Source organism: Poecilia reticulata, linkage group LG21 (assembly GCF_000633615.1).
Source record: "Poecilia reticulata strain Guanapo linkage group LG21, Guppy_female_1.0+MT, whole genome shotgun sequence".
NCBI classification, from domain to species: Eukaryota; Metazoa; Chordata; class Actinopteri; order Cyprinodontiformes; family Poeciliidae; genus Poecilia; species Poecilia reticulata.
The window spans coordinates 5,347,755-5,366,403 of NC_024351.1; the positions used below are offsets into that span (position 1 = coordinate 5,347,755).

The 18,649-nt window shown below is 38.4% G+C and overlaps 3 protein-coding genes and 1 long non-coding RNA gene across 7 annotated transcripts in view; all 4 read right to left on the bottom strand.

The window, feature by feature from the left end:
- Positions 1-1,547: 1,547 nt before the first annotated feature.
- Positions 1,548-5,340, bottom strand: LOC103457215 (uncharacterized). The gene is made up of 8 exons (XM_017302178.1): positions 5,267-5,340; positions 4,853-5,164; positions 4,449-4,751; positions 4,106-4,195; positions 3,850-3,878; positions 3,454-3,513; positions 3,261-3,329; positions 1,548-2,314 (listed from the first exon to the last, which is right to left on the bottom strand). Exons 1-8 carry the CDS (start codon positions 5,301-5,303, stop codon positions 2,213-2,215), a joined length of 1,002 nt encoding a protein of 333 aa, XP_017157667.1. The 5' UTR covers positions 5,304-5,340; the 3' UTR covers positions 1,548-2,212.
- A 1,768-nt stretch (positions 5,341-7,108) lies between these two features.
- LOC103457214 (uncharacterized) lies at positions 7,109-8,298 on the bottom strand. Its single transcript, XR_532406.2, has 3 exons — positions 8,155-8,298; positions 7,790-7,896; positions 7,109-7,479 (listed from the first exon to the last, which is right to left on the bottom strand). It is a non-coding gene; the product is annotated as an uncharacterized LOC103457214 (long non-coding RNA).
- A 2,121-nt stretch (positions 8,299-10,419) lies between these two features.
- LOC103457213 (uncharacterized) lies at positions 10,420-15,527 on the bottom strand. The gene is made up of 8 exons (XM_008397181.2): positions 15,503-15,527; positions 14,436-14,768; positions 12,863-13,012; positions 11,885-12,214; positions 11,471-11,752; positions 11,024-11,119; positions 10,917-10,948; positions 10,420-10,804 (listed from the first exon to the last, which is right to left on the bottom strand). The coding sequence occupies exons 1-8, from the start codon at positions 15,525-15,527 to the stop codon at positions 10,724-10,726; spliced, it is 1,329 nt and encodes a 442-aa protein (XP_008395403.2). The 3' UTR covers positions 10,420-10,723.
- Positions 15,528-16,167: 640 nt separating this feature from the next.
- The window catches only part of LOC103457212 (uncharacterized), a 7,555-nt gene continuing 5,073 nt past the window's right edge, over positions 16,168-18,649 (bottom strand). For all 4 annotated transcript variants that reach the window (XM_008397178.2, XM_008397179.2, XM_008397180.2 and 1 more), the window contains 2 exons: positions 17,790-17,858; positions 16,168-17,582 (listed from right to left, as the gene is read on the bottom strand). In XM_008397178.2, the coding sequence (XP_008395400.1) occupies positions 17,481-17,582; positions 17,790-17,858 (171 nt within the window). In that variant the 3' untranslated portion in view covers positions 16,168-17,480. The remainder of the gene's footprint in view (positions 17,583-17,789; positions 17,859-18,649) is intronic.

The following is an 18,649-nucleotide window of genomic DNA, read 5'->3' on the forward strand; positions in this document are numbered from 1 at the left end:
GTAACAGTTTCCTGTTTCAGATATCAACAGATGGATGTGTAAAGTGGCTTTCTGTAAACACGATGCTCTTTCTGTGGCTACTCAGCTCTTACTTCCTCATTATGACGTCTATTCCTTTATATCTGCTCCGTCCTTTGCTGTATTAGACTTTCAATAAATGTTTTTTATTTAATGATGAAAAATGTTTTCACACTAAACTCTCTGCTTTTGAAGTTTGTAATATCTGAAATCTTATTTACTAAGAAGTTTAAACCATGAAGTGCACCAGTGAGATTATTAACTTTATATTTGCTTGACTCACATTCCCACTCATATCAAAGTGCGTATAATTTGTTCTTCTATTATGTTACATTTTATTATTATTATTATTATTACCTATACACCACTGTTCAGCCATTGTTCTGTATCTCTTGTCATGTTCAGTGAACAGTACGTCTGAGAGGAGATGGGCCTCGAGTTGCGACAGCGGTCACTTCCTCTTCTGAAGTGGTGACTCTGCTGTCTGAATAGTTTTCTATGCTTTAACCATTTAAAGTTAAAAAAGGTAATTATAGAAAAAATGAAACTGCAGATTTCCAACCTGCTTGGACTAAACAGATATTTTGAGTCGACTGGCCTTGTGCATGAATTTAAGAGAGATTTGATTAAMGTTTGTGTGAGCGGATGTAGGTGTGTGGTTGGAAAAGTGGTTTCTTCTGTTCATGCTACATGAATGTGGAAGCTGCRTTATCAGSTCTGGTCTGGCTTAGCTGTGGTTTAAACTATTATGCTTCATAGCTCAACTAGCACATGCAACCACTCACTGAGAAAAAAGTACAAAATGTTCCTTTAGATCAACAGATCACCAACTCAATCCAACAAATATGTCTTTTATTTGAGGATGGGAAAGATTACAAGCATGTTAGAATATTGCTTATAATATAAAACAAAAACTTTAGATTGACTCTTTCTACTTGAGAGCAGCAACTCGCTCTTCCTGGGTTCCAGCTCTGAGCAAGAGAGACATTTGATCAGAATCTGTGGGGGCGGGCTCATTAAGTCCAACAACCAATCACACGTTGAGAACCAGGTCTGAAAGTCCTGAGTTAGTTTCACTTTGATCTTTCTAATTTAAGACTAAAAAAGAGAAACAACAAATAAATAAAACACCATCATCATCATCATATTAACAACATTAATATGTTGAGCTAGTGACTTTTGGGCATGTCCAAGGGAGGAAATCCCATTTCAGCCAAACAGGAATATCCTGGATGGCTGAGAATCTATAAAAAGGAAGAAATAATGATGATCTGCAAAGTACCATAACTTAAACTTAATGCTCAAAGCACCAGGGTTTTAACAGAAAAATATCCAGATTTTTGTACGTCCGTCCATCCATCCATCCATCCATCCATCCATCCATCCATCCATCCATCCATCCATCCATCCATCCATCCATCCATCCATCCATCCATCCATCCATCCNATCCATCCATCCATCCATCCATCCATCCATCCATCCATCCATCCATCCATCCATCCATCCATCCATCCATCCATCCATCCATCCATCCATCCATCTTCTTATACTCTTGTCCCTGTGGGGTCAGGAGTGGTGCTGCTGCCCATCTCCAGCGAGACATTTCAGGTGAGAGGTGGGGTCACCCTGCACCTTGTCCATCGTAGGCCCTACCAACAGCTCTTAGTATCTGTAGAGTTACTAGGATAAATAATAATTCTGTGGTTAAACTCTCTCTGATCCTCCACATAACTCAGAATAAAACTTTTATTGGATAAAATGTTTAAAATTATGCAAAAATGTTTGCTTTTGTGGAAAAGCAAACTGGATAATTTGGAAAAAACAGATGGCGATTATTGATGGGTGTTATTGTCACTTCAGTATTTGGAAGCATGGAAAACACAGACTGAACGGCTTCGTTAAGATCCTGCCACTGCTAACACTTAATTATAAAACAGCACAGAAAATCGACATCAACGGTCCTAACGGTCCTTCTGTGCACTGATTGGCCTGATTAAAGTTGTACCAGAGGAATCCACTTCTATGGGAGAAATCCCAGACTGCACAGTGAAGGGAGATGAGAATCAAGTAGAATTGCGCTGCAAGACAATGGCCAGGCTAGTAAAATGGTGATAATAGCTCTAGTTTAGGTTTTTTAGAAAACATTAGCAAACTTTTTTGAAAACCAAAACCAATATTTTTTTAAAAACATTTTCACTCAGTGACATCAGCTGTTTCTGTTTTTTTGACTACGGCGTAGACGGCTTCTTGAGCAGCGGGATCTTCAGGAGGAGAGTTTTCCACGGAGGAATGAACCTAAAAAATGGACAAGAAAACACAACATTACGGGCAACATTATTAAAATACCTTTGACTTCACAGTATGAACCCAAACCAGTTACTGTTTTGATTTCAGCGTTTAGAACAGACTTAAAACAAATACTGCAGTTATACAGTATTCCTGATCACTAAATATTGCTATGATTTTACTAACAAAATGATCCATTTAGTCTCTGTACTGCTTTAAAAAGTTAAAAAAACAAACACATGATCAGCAGGTAGAGTCATTAAGATGATTGGGGACCACAATTATAACATTTGTTACATTTTCAGTTGGTGTGGTTCGTTTTCACACTGCACTTTGTCAAACGATCCAAACTAGTTGAAAAACCTGTTCCCCTCCTCGCCTGTGGTGGCGCTGCACTAAGAACCACTGAGGGAAACACAAATATCTCTGAAGAAGGCAGTGAGCTCAACTTCCTGCTTCATGTAATGTAAACAGAAATGGAGTGGCGTCAGATTTTAGTGGTTGAACGATTTCTCTTTTGTCTTTGGTAAAAGATCACAAGTCATTTCTTTCGCTAGCAGTAGACTCACATTTGTTTTTATGTATTTACCCAGAATGCCCTGTGCTGCAGTCAACTTCCTGCTTTTGCAGGGACCTCCAGTCTGGCTGCACCCTCATATGCATTCGAGAGTTGACTTTAATCGAACTGAGACTTTAGTTTTTAGGCGGACCAGAGTTTTATTGCGTGTTCACACCTCATGAAATTAACTGGATTTTCAAGGCAAACATTAAGAAACAAGCAACAAGTTCACATTTTATTGCTTCACCTGTTATATGTACACTGTCCCAATGCAAATACCCAACAATGACACACACCTATATGGCGGCTGGTTTAAGGAACAATCTGTCATTAAAGGGTTGTTCCAAACCTTTTTATGCCATAATGTAAATTATAATACTAAAATAAATCCCTCACCTGTGCTTTCCCCTTGGCCTTCTTGGCGTAGCAGACTGAGGCGTAGTACACCCCCCCCTCAGGTTCAACCTGTAAGCAGAAAACAGCAGACTGACTAACAGTTTATTGAGTTTAAGCTAATCTATAAATAAGATTCAAGAGTCACTTTCACTCAGTTTAAAGAGAATAAACACCAGTTTGAACTGGTTTTTACCACAGCTTCACTGGTTTCTGGCTCCAAAACTGTGACTTCAGGCTGTAAGATCGGTTCCTGCTGAAAATGTAGAAAACCAGAATGTGAGTATAAGTTTTTGATTCATTTATTGTCAATAAACATACATATTAATGCTAATATTGTGACCATTATTCTTGTTATAAAATGTTCAGCAATTTGTTGTCAACAATAAACACGTTAAACAAGGTTTATAATAAACACAACCAGCATGTTGATTTGCTGGAGAAACATGAAACTTGTCCACATCACAGCTGGAACTGGTCAATCCTACAACTACTAACTTGGACCAAAACTGTAACAAGTTTACTATCATTACGATCTTTTACAGAGACGATGATTTGTAGTGCAAAACCTGAAGCGTTGATGCAAACTCACCACGTTTTCTTCCTTCTTGATTTCACTTCCTGAAAAAAACGATGGAGGCGAATTCAGCTTCATAGTGCAATTAAAAATAATCAGTTCTGTTCCTTAATAGATTCAGATCCACTTTAAGCACTTTGTTCTAAGTTTATGATAGTTTTAGACATGTTAGTCTCTGTCTTCTCTTATTGTAAGATAATATTGATGCAGCAAAACGGCTCAATCATGTAAACTTAGAACGATTAAAAGATGAATCTGTGAATATTCTGACCTTTAGTTTTCTTCCACTTGATGAAAACCAGAATGATTATTAAGATAACTGCTGAAGCCACAGGAACAACAATATGCCACCAAGTCCAACCTGGAAAGAGAGTTTATGATAATCAGTGTTTAAACTGAGGAAACTAGCAGGATGGAGAGAAAGTTTCCATCCACGTTCATGTGGGAGTTTGATTCTAAAAAAAGTTGCTTTGGGGATTTTTATCAGTCTTTGACTACGTTACTACAGGAACAACCTAAATTAACGTTCCATTATTGGAAAACACAGTAATCTTTAGAAGTTCAAGAAGAAGCACATATTTTAACTTTTAAAAATAAGTTCATTATGCACTCACCTGTATTATGATCTATTTTCTGATCTGTTTTCTGATCTGTTGACTGGTGGCTGAAGGTGAAAAGCTGAACTTCTCTAGTTGAGATATTTGTGACGTTACATTTTATAGAGCTAAAAAATGTTGAGTTTTGATGAAAGGAAGTCGTCAGGATCACAGTAGAACGATAGACGGGTGGTGATGGTTTTGAATCTGATGATGTTTCTCCTTCCCCCTCATGCAGCCACTCCACTGTGTGTCTATGAAAGTTATAATCCACCACAGAGCAGTTTAAGACGACAGAATCATTGATCTTCTGTTCAGTCACTGGTGAAAATGGAGAAGTTGAGACATAAAAAGTTACATAATCTTAATAACTTTGTGTGTTCTAACAGAATAGTTTGAGCAGAAAACATGTAAATACTCACAGTGAACTACAGACAGATGAACAGAGGAGTTTGGTTCTTGTTGTCCTGATGTCGACTGTCTGCAGATGTATTGACCAAAGTCCTCCATGCTGACCTTCTTTATGACCAGAGAACAGTTAACAGGGACATTCAGTCTGTCTGATATATTTAAATTAATATTTCCAGCTTCAAACAGCGTCACTGTTGACACTGAACGGAAGATCCAAGTAGTTCTGTCACATTTATTCTGACCATCAGTCACGTCTTTACAAGGCAAAGTCACTTCATCACCAACTCTGACCAAGAACTGAGATGGTTGTTTCCCTGCAGCTGCTGTTCAGAGAACAAGACAGAAGATGGAACAAAGAAAGCATCAGTTAATGAGAGAACGTGACATATTCAGCTTTGTAATGTTATTGTTAAAGGTTTACTTACCTGTAGCTGTGAGCATCAGTACCAGCTGTAAATACATTTTAATCTCTACATTAGATCATTGTTCCTCTGTCTCGTCTTGTGAACAAATGACTCAGACCATCAGTGGTTTCCTCTTAAAGCTGAAAACGCTGCAGCCTGTTTACAAGGTGTCACTTCCTCATGACACAATATTTTTGTCTCACATCAGAGACTTGCTTCCTTGTAAATTTGTTTTTGAAACTTTTCATTTCTAGCTTATTCTAAAAGCTATAAACATCTCTCTGTGCATTTATTTAACATTTTATTTATTTCCATATCTGTCAAATATAAACTTTTATGTATCAAGTAACAACAGAAAAACAAGTAACAGTAATGTGGGTGTGTCTGAGGTTATGGGTGTTAGTTTCATCTGTGAGCTCAGATATGTGAGAACAGAAGCTCGTCATCTGGTTGCTGCTTCTTCTCACGATATAGTCAAAACATAAATATATTTCTCATTATCTCTGACTTTTTTATTTTAAAGTGTTTCCTTGTCAGAGATGTTTTCTAAATTAGACTACTAGACATTTACAGTCAGCTATAAGACACACCTCTTCTTTCCCTGGAGCGGCTTGCTGGCAGGTACCAGGTTAACCCTTCACCTCTTTGGTTTACCAGAGCATCACCCTGAGAATATGGCAGGAAGTTTCTTCCACATCAGTCTACCATCTGCAAGAAAGGCTGCAAGAAGCACAGAGTTTCTCAGGTTCTGCACTTAGTGCAGTTGGTAGCACCACAGTAGTGGACGGTAACGATGGCACTTTGATGCTTTTTGTTACTTGTTTCTTTTCCCTCAGCATAGCTTCGTAGTCCCCTGCTGCTGCTGTCTGAAATGCAATTGGCCATAAGAAGGGGAACCAATCACAGTCGCTGCTCACACCTGGGATCTGCCGTTTTGTCGTCCTCGTTATGTGTGCCGAGCTGAGCTCCTACTTTCATTTAAACATTTGAACATGGAGAAACCAGCGCACACATGGCCAGATCTCAGCTCCATGTTTGTAGCTTATAGGTTAAATATGGCATTACTTATAGTTACCAGAGTTCCTGTTTGGGGGGATAATGAGTCTTTTCTGTTATTTGTTTTTCTGTTTTCTTTTGGGGCTGCTGGTGGTGGGCAGAGTGCCTCTTCATGTGTAAACTTTTTATTGAGAAACTTTTACTTGTAGCTGACCATGAGTATCAAACCTCAGGTACTAGAGCTTCGTCCACCACTGGTTATCCAGTCTAATACGTGACACACCTCCTGCTGTCAGGCCTTGGAGCAGCTTGCTGGCAGGTACCTGGTTAACCCTTCACCTCTTTTGGTTTGACGGAGCATCACCCTGAGAAAATGGCGACAGGAAGCGTCTTCTACATGACATCTGCAAGAAGGGTTGCAAAAGGCGACGTTCACACGACAGTTCTTGATACTCAAACTTGACTCTTTCTGAAATTTGATTTTCTTTTATGGTCGTTCACATAACTTTTAAAATGTTGGATATATCTGACTTCAGTGTGAATTGTTTGCGGTTCCAAACAAGATCTTCTCTGCTTCAGTTAAACTCTCCACAGTTCTTCACCACATGACTGACACATGAAAACAACCCAAAGCTAAATATTGTTTATTATTATTGGTCAAGTTTTATTCAGAATTTTGCAGAGCAACAACACACTTATATCAACTGTTTCTCTTTTATAATTACATATTGTTTGGTTTATCACAGAAAGGGAACGACTTCCAAAGCGAACAAAGCAGCAGGTTGTTTACTTCTCTGTGTGTCAGAATAAAGACTGGCATTTTGGCAAAATTTTATAAAAAATTATGAATCCCTGACTGTTACACACATCATGAATATAAAAATAAATGTAATTTAACATATGAAACAGGTGAATTTGTCTTGAAATATAGCTTACACAGAGGTTGTGACGTTCAATCTGAGAAGAGTGATGAGAGCTGTATGTCCAACAGCGCCCTCTACTGGCTGGGTCACTTCACAACAAAAACAACTGATTCATTTATTCATAAACATATTCTTATCCCACTTCACAGGCCTGCAGTTATTTAATGAAACTGTTTTCCTCTATTTAAAATCTAACAACAGTTGGTTTCCTTCAGTTGAACTGATTCCTGTTGATCAGAGTTTGACGGCAGCAGCTGAATGATTCTCTCTGTTTTCCTCCATGACTTTATCTTCATTATCTTCCATGTGCCTCTGCTGAAAACAAAATATGTTTAATATTCCTCTAAATTTCTCCCAATTCTCACTACAGCAAGAATAAATCAATAGTGTGGTGTTCTGATAGCTGCCATAACTTCCTGTTTGGCTATTTTAGATGTAATATGTTTGAACCAGTTTTGTTCTTCCTGGTTTTAATTTGTACATTTTAATACCATGCAGATGTTTACGTTCATCTGCATTTTGTTTGCTGATGAGGCAGAATTAATGTGTTTTTCATTTTAGCTGTAAAAATCCTGGTTTCCCAGGACGTTTCATGTGTAAAAGTTTGATCTGTGAATTTTCTCACCGTTTTGTTTTTGGTCTTCATGTTGACTGTAATAACTGATGTAAGGAGAGCCGCCAAACCCACAGACACAACAATACATCTCAGTACGTACAATACATGCAGAAAACCTGAAAATACAGAGATTTAGATTATAGAAGACTAAATTTCTATCAATATTTATATTAAAACATCACAGAATGACAATCTTTCACTTGTCATTGATTTTTGATTTTGTCATTAGTTGATTGCTATTTTAGATATTTTATTTTTGGTTTCATTTTTTTTTTTTGAGGGAAAAGACGAGGAGAACAAGCAACAAATTTCAAAAATGCATAAACTGGATCCGTTTTGTGAGATTTATTGAGGACTTTTAAATGTGTTCTCACCTGTGTCATGATCTGTGTTATGATCTGTTTTCTGATCTGTTGACTGGTGGCTGAAGGTGAAMAGCTGAACTTCTTTAGTTGAGATATTTGTGACGTTACATTTTATAGAGCTAAAAAATGTTGAGTTTTGATGAAGGGAAGTCGTCAGGATCACAGTAGAACGACAGACGGGTGGTGATAATGATTTTGAATCTGAGGATGTTTCTCCTTCCCCCTCATGCAGCCACTCCACTGTGTGTCTGGGGACGTTAAAATCCACCACAGAGCAGGTTAGGACGACTGAATCATTGATCTTCTCTTCAGTCACTGGTGAAAATGGAGAAGTTGAGACATAAAAAGTTACATAATCTTAATAACTATGGATTGTGTGTTCTAACAGAATAGTTTGAACAGAAAACATGTAAATACTCACAGTGAACTACAGACAGATGAACAGAGAAGTTTGGTTCTTGTCCTGATGTCGACTGTCTGCAGGTGTAACGACCAACATCCTCCATGCTGACCTTCTTTATGACCAGAGAACAGTTAACAGGGACATTCAGTCTGTCTGATATAGTTAAATTAATCTTTCCAGCTTCAAACAGCGTCACTGTTGACACTGAACGGAAGATCCAAGTAGTTCTGTCACATTTATTCTGACCATCAGTCACGTTTTTACAAGGCAAAGTCACTTCATCACCGACTCTGACCAAGAACTGAGATGGTTGTTTCCCTGCAGCTGCTGTTCAGAGAACAAGACAGAAAATGGATAAAACTGAACATACAAAACGTTGATTAATGAAAATATATGTGGCATAAATATTAACACAGCTTTAATGTTATTGTTAAAGGTTTACTTACCTGTAGCTGTGAGCATCAGTATCAGCTGTAAATACATTTTAATCTCTACATTCGATCATTGTTCCTCTGTCTCGTCGTGTGAACAAATGACTCAGACCATCAGTGGTTTCCTCTTAAAGCTGAAAACGCTGCAGCCTGTTTGCAAGGTGTTACTTCCTCTTGAGTCAACTTTTGTCTCACATCAGGAACTTGAATGAATACATCTTTCAGACCCTTTTTCAATTCAATTTTTTATTTTAATAACTGAGGACATCGGTATCATTACTGTTTTCTAGTTTTAATGTGCCAAACGCACACTTTTACATGCTGAAGAATAAGTAACAGAAATGTGGTCGTGTTTGAGGTTACAGATATGTTAGTTTCATATGTCAGCTGGACTGAACTGAATGTAGCAGCAGATCTGATAAAGAGAAAAACGTTTCCACTCAGGCGGGTCCATTTGAAGCATCGCCTTCTATCAGAGGCCTGGGAGCTTCAGGGTTTTGCTCAGTATGTGAGCTGAGCTGTTTGTTAGCTGGTTTAGGACTACACTCCTCTCTTCCTGGAATCTCCTCTAGTTTGAGGATTTCAGCTGAAAATGCACAGATGATGAGCTGAACCAAGGTCTCGATTCTACACAGCTGCTGCGTTTCCTCCTTGGTATTTATTGAGCTTTTTGTGTTCGTTTTTGATGTTGCATTGTTCCATCTATCACCTTTTTAACCTTGTTTCCGTTTTATCCACCATTATGATGTGAGGTTGGTTATTCAGCGCATGTGTTTGGATCTGACAGTCCCACAGCATTTAATCCCTGCTCTTCTCCAGGATCCGTTGCCATGTCTCCCTCTTTGTTTGGGGGATTTTTTCTTCAAAATTGAGCGTATTGGAGTTATTTATTTGCTAAAACTTATTTCCAGTTTAGAACCTGACCAGTTAAAATGAGGGAACCTTCAAGCTCCTGGTTAACGCTTCGCTTCTTTTGATTGGCCAGAGCCGCACCTTTAGGCTGAATGTAATAATAACAGAATTTAATCTTAACAGGATATTTACGCCATCTAGTGGCAACTACATGGCGTAGATTTAAAAATGACTCCCTATCCAATCTGAATTTTCTTTGCATGTCAGGCCAGTGATTCACTTTGGATGCTGAGCAGCTGGGAGGATTTTTGCATCAACATTATTACTTTTAGACAGTTATGATGCATCTGGGCACAAACACTTAAGACAAACAATATTAAAAACAACAACAGATTTTAAGATATAAACAGACTCCTTTAGTTTTCAGCCCAGCCAGTTTATCAAGGAGGCCTTACTAACAAAACCTCTGATGATGTTCATATAAAACTTTAAAAATCAAAACCAGAATCTGAGGCAACTGAAAAATCAAATGGGCAAAAACTTAAGTACAGGACCAAGAGTTTAATTTATCTTGCAGCATCTGCAGGTTAGAAATATCTTAAGAAGCAAATTAATATCAGGAGTTAATAAAAAATAACTAAAAGTTTCCCACATTGCACTATAATAAAAAATGCTCACATGGTCACAACCTGAAATCCGATCCAGAAATAGATTCTTTAGGTAAATAACAAGAAAACTATCTTTTTATAACTCAGTATAAAATCTTTCTAAGTTGTTTAAAATCCTTAGCAGAAGCTGAAACTGTGTGACACAATAAACATATAATTGCCAATAATTCGCACTTTGAAATTAAATGTTCAGTTTTGAATAACTTTCTGTATTTTCTATATGTTCATTGGTTCAGCAGCACAGAAGAGCAAAAATCTCCAATTTCCTCATAGATCACCATTTCTTCATCTTCATCACCGTCGCTCTGAAAAAACAACAAAACACTCAAAGTTTGGAAAACTGAGGCTCTWCTTTGGAAAACCGCTAATAGTTAAATATCATTTAAACAACTTTAGTTGCTTTTGTTCCAGATTTACCTCCACAATCCCAGGAATCTTTGTTTCATTTCCTGAAAAGAGTAAAAAACTCAACTTTAGTTCAGCCTCAACCAAAAAGCTCAATAAACTTTGGGGAATTGTCTGACCTTTAGTTTCTGTCCAGATTTTGACTCGAACGACAGAAATTATGAGAGCTGCCAAACCAATAGATACAATGATCCATCTCATCAAATATGCAAAGTCTGAAAACAATAACATAATAATCTTAGAAGCAGACATTTTCACTCTGAACAGGTTAGACTTTAAACACTACAAAGCTAAAATGACAATGTGGATCCTTAAAGTAAGCGCTATGCACAARATRAAAATATATGATTCTGTTGGAACTAACTTAGAGAAAAGCTGGACCTACATCTAAACGTCAGGCTGTGAAAGATTAATTTCAAACATCTGTATCCATCCAGAATCTGTCACTGGCTTTGACTTTCCTGTGTTTCAAACTTCCCACAAAGCTCCCACCATGCCGTCTGCAAGGACTGATGTTAAACTTAGAAATGCAGCTTTTAACTTATATTATTTTAAACATGTCTCACCTGATTTTTCCCCAGAGGACTGAGGCCTGAACACAAACAGCCGAACTTCGTCTGTGTACGGATTCATCACTTCACACTTCAGTGACCTGTAAAGTTCTGACTTCTGCTCAGGGTCGGTTGTAGTAAAGGTCACATTGGAGGAGCAGGAACCTGTTGATATCTCCATCTGTGATGTCACTTCCTCTTCCCCCTCAAACATCCACCTTACTGAGTGAATACATWGTGCAAATTCCAACATGGAGCAGAACAGAGTGACTCTGTCATCTTCCTTCTGTTCACTTACTGGTGCAGGGAGAGACGTAATGAAAGAGCATCCAGCAAATGAGCTACAGTGGCATCATGGTGGACTCATCACATTGAATAAGTAATTGCAGAAAAGCTTGAATCAAGGTAAGAATAATAAGTAATACTCACAGTTTATGATAAAAACATACATTTGGAAGTCTGGTCCTTGGAGTTGATCTAGGAAGAAAGTTCTGCTGGTGTAAGAACCGACATCATGAACAGAGACGTTCTTAATAACCAGGGAACAGTCGGCAGCCATTAACAGTCTGTCCAGCTTAGKTTCTGCAGTGTCCATTAACTGTCCACTGTCCACCAGCACCACTGACTCCCTGGTTTCAGGAGCAGCGAAGATCCAGGTGGAACCTTCACAGTTTTCCTGATTGAATCTGTTTCCAGTGGGTAAAGTAACGTCGTCTCCAGTTTGGACAAYGAAGAAGGACAGAAGGGACCTCATGGTGGCTGTTGACAGAAATGAATGAAAATAACATCCACTACATGGAAATCTTGATCTTACACTGAGTGTCGGGATTATTTAAAGTGCAAAACATTATAGGAAACGTTAATCCAGAAGGTCTAACAGCAGAGACCCAATTACCCTGTACTTTCAATGTAATAAACCAAATTATTTGATATTTAAACTGTATATTTTACAGAATGAGTCTGGGGGCTGCACAGTGGTGCAGTTGGTAGAGCTGTTCCCTTGCAGCAATAAGGTTCTGGGTTCGATTCCCGGCCCCGGTCTTTCTGCATGGAGTCTCCATGTTCTCCCTGTGCATGGTGGGTTTTCTCCAGGTACTCCGGTTTCCTCCCACAGTCCAAAAACATGACTGTCAGATTAATTGATCTGTCTAAATTACCCCTAGGTGTGAGTGTGTGTGTGTATGGTTGTGTGTCCTGTGTGTCTCTGTGTTGCCGTGCAACAGACTCGGAACCTGTCCAGGTGACCCCGCCTCTCGCCCGGATCGTTATGCAACAGCAACCATCCCGACCCCACTAAGAGTCAAGGGTGTAAGAAAATGGAAAAATGGAAAAATGGATGGATGGATGGATGGATGGATGGATGGATGGATGGATGGATGGATGGATGGAGAATGAGTCTGTTGCTACCTGTGGTTGGATTGTTTGTGGAGATCCCAGGTGCAGGTTTGGTCGTTGGTGTTTCAGTTTTCGGTTTAGATGTTTCTGTCTGGTTTGTTGATGTTTCTGTCTGGTTTGTTGATGTTGTCATTTCTTTGGAAGTAGTTGCAGAACTTGAATCTGAGAATCCAAAAATAAAATCCACATCAAAGTAAGAATATATTTTTTGTTTTGTTATATAGTACAATATGAGAAATATGTAGTCGTGAATTTAGACATAATGAAAATAAGAAACTATTAGTAGAACTTGTGCTTATGGTAATTTAATCATGAAATTATATAAACCATTAAGCCCAAAGAATATTTTTAATCAGCAGGAATCTGAGCACTGATAGCCATAAATTGATGAAATAAAGAAAATGTAGCAGTTTTATCWAATGGGAAGTACAGATACGTATCTAATAGATCTGATATCTATTACATGCATTTATGCATCTCACATTCATTATGCRATMGAAAAAACAAAAGAGATTAATCAAGTTTATCTGATGYATATAAAAASCTAGTTAATWAAAACTGTTATGGTCACTTTTTAAATTACATTTAAATCACTAGGAATAAGGAAAGTTTCTAGYATTTATGAYTGTAGTAGAAGAAGCATGAAAGGATGACAGAACGTCACTACCTCGCTGTTTTGTTGGATTCATGTTTGTCAATGGATTTGTYGTCACTGATGTTGGCCAAATGTTCCTCCTTGATGTAACAGATTTAGATTTTTTTGTTTTTACTGAAGTTGCCACTTTTATTKTCTTGACTTTATTAGTTGCTGTGGCTAATTCTCTTGTTGAAGCRGTTATCTTTGTATCTGGAAAACAAAAWGCAACCAGCRCAGTGAGAGCAACATGAAACATAAAGKCTGGCTTCCTGACAGCAATGTGTGGCTTTTAAAAGTGGATCAAAAATCCCCCATGTGCTGCCAGTCAATAAAGTACAGTCACCCTTCAGTACTGAATACAACACTGATTAGATGTGTTGAGCTTCATCYATCCATTTTCTTGCACCCTTGTCCCTCAGTGGGGTCAGGAGGTGCTGGTGCCTCTCCAGCTAGCATACAGGGCGAGAGGCGGGGTCACCTGGACAGGTCACCAGTCTGTCGCAGGGCAACACAGAGACACACAGGACACACAACCATGCACACACTCACACCTAGGGGCAATTTGGAGAGGCCAATTAACCTGACAGTCATGTTTTTGGACCGTGGGAGGAAACCGGAGTACCAGGAGAAAACCCACCATGCACAGGGAGAACATGCAAACTCCATGCAGAAAGACCGGGAATCGAACCCAGAACCTTCTTGCTGCAAGGCAACAGCTCTACCAACTGTGCCACTGTGCAGCCCGTATTGAGCTTCAATCTTTGCTTTCAGCTTTCCTGGTGAAAAATTAAATAGGCTAGTGATTTAACTTTATTTGAAACATTTCTCCCCAAGAGAATAAACTCCTTACCATTATGCTTTGTGGTGTCTTATAGCCAATATTAAGTTGCTTTAGACTGTTTCATAAAAAGGCAGTTTGAGCTGAAATTAAATAATGTAAATACTCACCATCACGAACAGACAGAATCACCTCAGCATCAGGTTTCTGTTGTCGTCCTGCTGCAAACTGTCTGCAGAAATAACGACCAGCATCTTCATCTGTGACCCTCCTCATCAGCAGAGAGCAGTTGGCTGCAATCCTCAGTCTGTCCCATTTGGTTTTGGCTGCTTTGYWAWTCTGYCCACGTTCAAACAGCATCACTGTTCTGTTGGTTCTTGAGTTACGGAAAAACCAGTTGGTGTATTTACATTTCTCCTGATTATCTCTCAAATTTCCACAGGGAAGACTGACATCATGTCCCTCTCTGATGGTGAAAGTGAGCGGATGGTGCAGGAATGCTCCTGTTAAACGAACGACAGGCGGGAAAGGAAGAACAATCAGGATTATGTATTTTCTGAGCATATTGGGCTATAAAATGGTTTTATCAAGTGGCTATGTTACCTTTAGTTGTTGTGAAAATGTTTAGAAACAACTTAAATTGGCAATATTATCCAGGGAAATACCATAGTCAAGTAACTATGTTAACTTCAGTTCTTATGAAGAATCCTACATATATCAAATATGACTTAAAAGAAACTTAACGTTGTAATGTAGCTCCTTGAAATTGGGCCTCTGTCTCTTTAAAATCTCCAACTCATCCTTCAGGAAGTTATTTAATATAAAGCTGCCACTTTAAGTATCTTGATATTATGTTCACAGGTTATATGGAGCAGGTGAAGGACAGACAGTCTGGGTTTAGTTTCATGATATTAATAAACTTTACATTTCCATAAATGCATCTTACTTGTGGTTTAGCTCTCTGCTAGGTTTTCCCTCAATCATTGAGATTTATTTTCAACTAGCCGACTCAGTAAAACTCATGTGTGCATCTAACTTTAACTTTGTTCTGCAGAGCTGAGTTTTGACAAAGCTGATCAGAATATGAGCAAATTGTATGTTTGCAATAAGATTAGCAGCATGGTGCATAAATGAGACATGCAAAATGACTTACTAGCTTAGTATTTTCTGAAGAATTGCCCTGAGCTGTAAATGCACTAAACCATTTGTTCTGTATTTATGTTAGATCTGGTCCTACCTGTCAACTGAAGCAGTAAAGCCATTTGAATCCATATGTATGGAAGCATTCTGCTTCTGTCCGTCTTCTCTTGTAGTCCTGATCATAAATGGCTCAAACATTTTGAACTCTTTGTGTGGTTTGTGAGAGCTCACTTCCTCACTCTGACTTCCTTTTATGTTTTCTCACCTCTGGTACTGAGAGGATTAATTAAAAACATTTTGGYATTTCAGTTTCAATAAAAGCTACTTCATTCTGGCAACAAACCCACCAGACCCGTTTCAGAGAACAGATGGGGTTACATTCAATGCACCACAGAAAAAAAATGGCTGACCATGTGGCTGCATTGGTATGATGTCACATGAAACATGGTAGATGTCTGGCTGTGGGTGCTGAGGTGTTAGTTTATATTGGCTGCATTACTCAAGCAGGACATGTTTAAGTTTGACTGAGATCTGCAGCACATAGAACATACACCACTCCACTGGSTTATGCTTTGTTGCTTGATTAGAGTTATGTTACGTTTATTTTATTGAAATAACTCCTTTAATCACTAGTGATGTGTAGATACTTAACAAGGTGTTAGTTTCTGAGAGCTGTGTAGTTAATGCAGCAGAAATTAGTTCCTCTTTGAAACAAAACTCGGCCTTCATGTCCCAACATAAGAATAAACTTCAGTCCCAAGATGATAAAACACCAAATTCTTTATTGTCAATTCAATCTATGGCAAAAAGCACAAGTACAACTGATATCAGCAAAATTACTTTGAGTATAAARCATTTTAAGAACTGAAAAGAGATGACAGTGAAATATGGTTGAATAGGCCTTACTGTCTGGACGAGGGTGTCACAGAAACTTTGTGGCAATATTTGATACACCGCTTTGGTCTAATACAGTTAAAATATGGTTTATTAGAGTGACAAGCTGCTATTGTTTCATTCTACCAGCAGATGCCACTAGTGAGCAGTGGATGAAGCTTTGAGTCATGAAGTTATGCTGAGCCGTCACTACTTCCTGTTTCACCTGTCATGGCCTCTGGGTTGAGACACATTTTGCTATGTTTGCCTCATGATTTCTCAAGACTAGAGAGGAGGAACACATTTTCATTGAGGATAAAACTGAGGAACCTGTCTGTGAAGACTTCCCAGCTCTGTTATTATTTATCAACAGATGTGGAAAGTACAATGAAGACTTGTTATCACCTCAGATGTTACAAACTGATAAACTGCTGTTACAGAACACAGAGACAATGTTTGACTGATCTGAGATCTGTTGGTTCCCTATTTTAACTCTGCAAGTTTCCTTTAAAAGCAGAAATAAGAGTCAGATGACACATGATCAACACGCCCAATGCGTCTCTATGGCATCATACAGGATGAGCTACAAACTGGACGCTTCACTTTTCAGAACTGAACTGAATGAAAAGGCTTATTCATGTCATGACTCCAGCTGCTCTGACCCTCCATTGTGTTTCACTGGTATATGGCAAGCAGTAACATACTTAATCTAACTTTGGTCAATATGGGCAGTCAGATTTGATCACAGTTTCCAGGCTAGAAAAGCATTGATAGTTACAACCTTCAAAATCTTCTTTTACAGAGCGACGGATCTCCTCTGGAGAGCAAACCAACGCATCGTTTAGTTTAAATCTGTGAGAAAGACCATGAAATCCTGGTTAGAGAAAGTTTAAACCTTGTTCCGCCTCTAGGAGCAGTATTTACAGGACTGGTGTAAAAAGATATTAAAGTTATATTCTGACCTGTCTATAATCTGTAGCAAAAGCAAAAAATAAAAATAAATAACAAAAATACAGAAATCAAGTCAAAATATTAGTTTTTGACTTGACTTTGTTCTTCTATGTTTTTAACCATTGCTTTGCTGGAGGAACAGAAGAGGAGGATATACAGCAGATTATTGGGTCAGGAGTTGAGACCTGCTGAAGACTCAGTGGGTCTCAACTCTCTGAGTCTTCAGCTGCGTCAAGCTTTTAATGCCTTTTCTATTTCTTGTTGACTGTAGAATAAAGACAGTCTGCATCAGAGGAAACTCCAGCAGAAGAGGAAGAAGTTCCCACAGCGCTGTAGATCACAGTTTCAGCGACCTGGAAGGAAAAAAATCAGTTTCACTAATATAGGATGCATCAAAGTCATAACAATATAATTTCACATCAAATTTAAACAAGTTTGTGATAATTTTCCTCCAGAAAGGGAGTCTGTGTTGATGTTAAATGATTTTGCTAAAAGAACTAAAATTAAATTATTTAAATACAAGTTAAATATCTGCTGCTTCTTTAAACTGAAATACTCACATTGCCTGTTTTCTTTTTGGGTTTCTTGAAGTTGATGGAGGCGTAAGCCAGACCGTCCTCTGGTTCAGTCTGTACAGAGAAGAAAACATTATTAATATTTGACCTAATTAAAGCAGACAGGATTTGAAACTAAAGTTCAATTGATCAGTCACTGTGGTTTCTGTTAAAACTAAACACAAACGCAAGAATCAATAGTGTGTATTGATCTGTATTTACTGTTGGACATGTCTTTGTACTTGTTTAGGCTATTTATTTAGAATATTTTTTGTTATGTTCAATAATCTTTTGACAACCAATGGGCTTCATTAGGACCAAATCCTGGTTGTAGAGCAGCAGATCCTCATTTTTAGGTTTACTGGTATTAAGTGGTGAGATTAGGAATGAACAGGTAACACTTATAGTTAGCATTAAATGCAATGACTTAAATGAATGCAAGTCACTACAATGTTCTGATATGGGAAGAAATGCAAATGTGTGTGTGCTTGTATCAAACTTCAAACAGAGGACCACTGTCACCATTTTGACCAACAAAGGGAGGTCATGTGGGGTCAAGTGATGACCGTTTCCTGCCCTTCACTTTAGATACTACGTCACTCTAGATTCAGAGGTGTGATGTGAGTTAAGTTTTAGTTAAGTTAGGGTGAGAAATAGGCCAGTGATGGCGAGAGGTAGAAAAAATGTCTGGATTAGACATAAATAAAATGACTAAAATGAACGGAAGTCAATACAAAATCCACAAAGATGTGAGCGCATACGTGCGTTTGTACGCGTGTGTGTGTGCATGTGTATGCGTGTGTGTGTGTGCGTGTGTGTGTGTGTGTGTGAGCATGTGTATGCGTGTGTGTGTGTGTGTGTGTGTG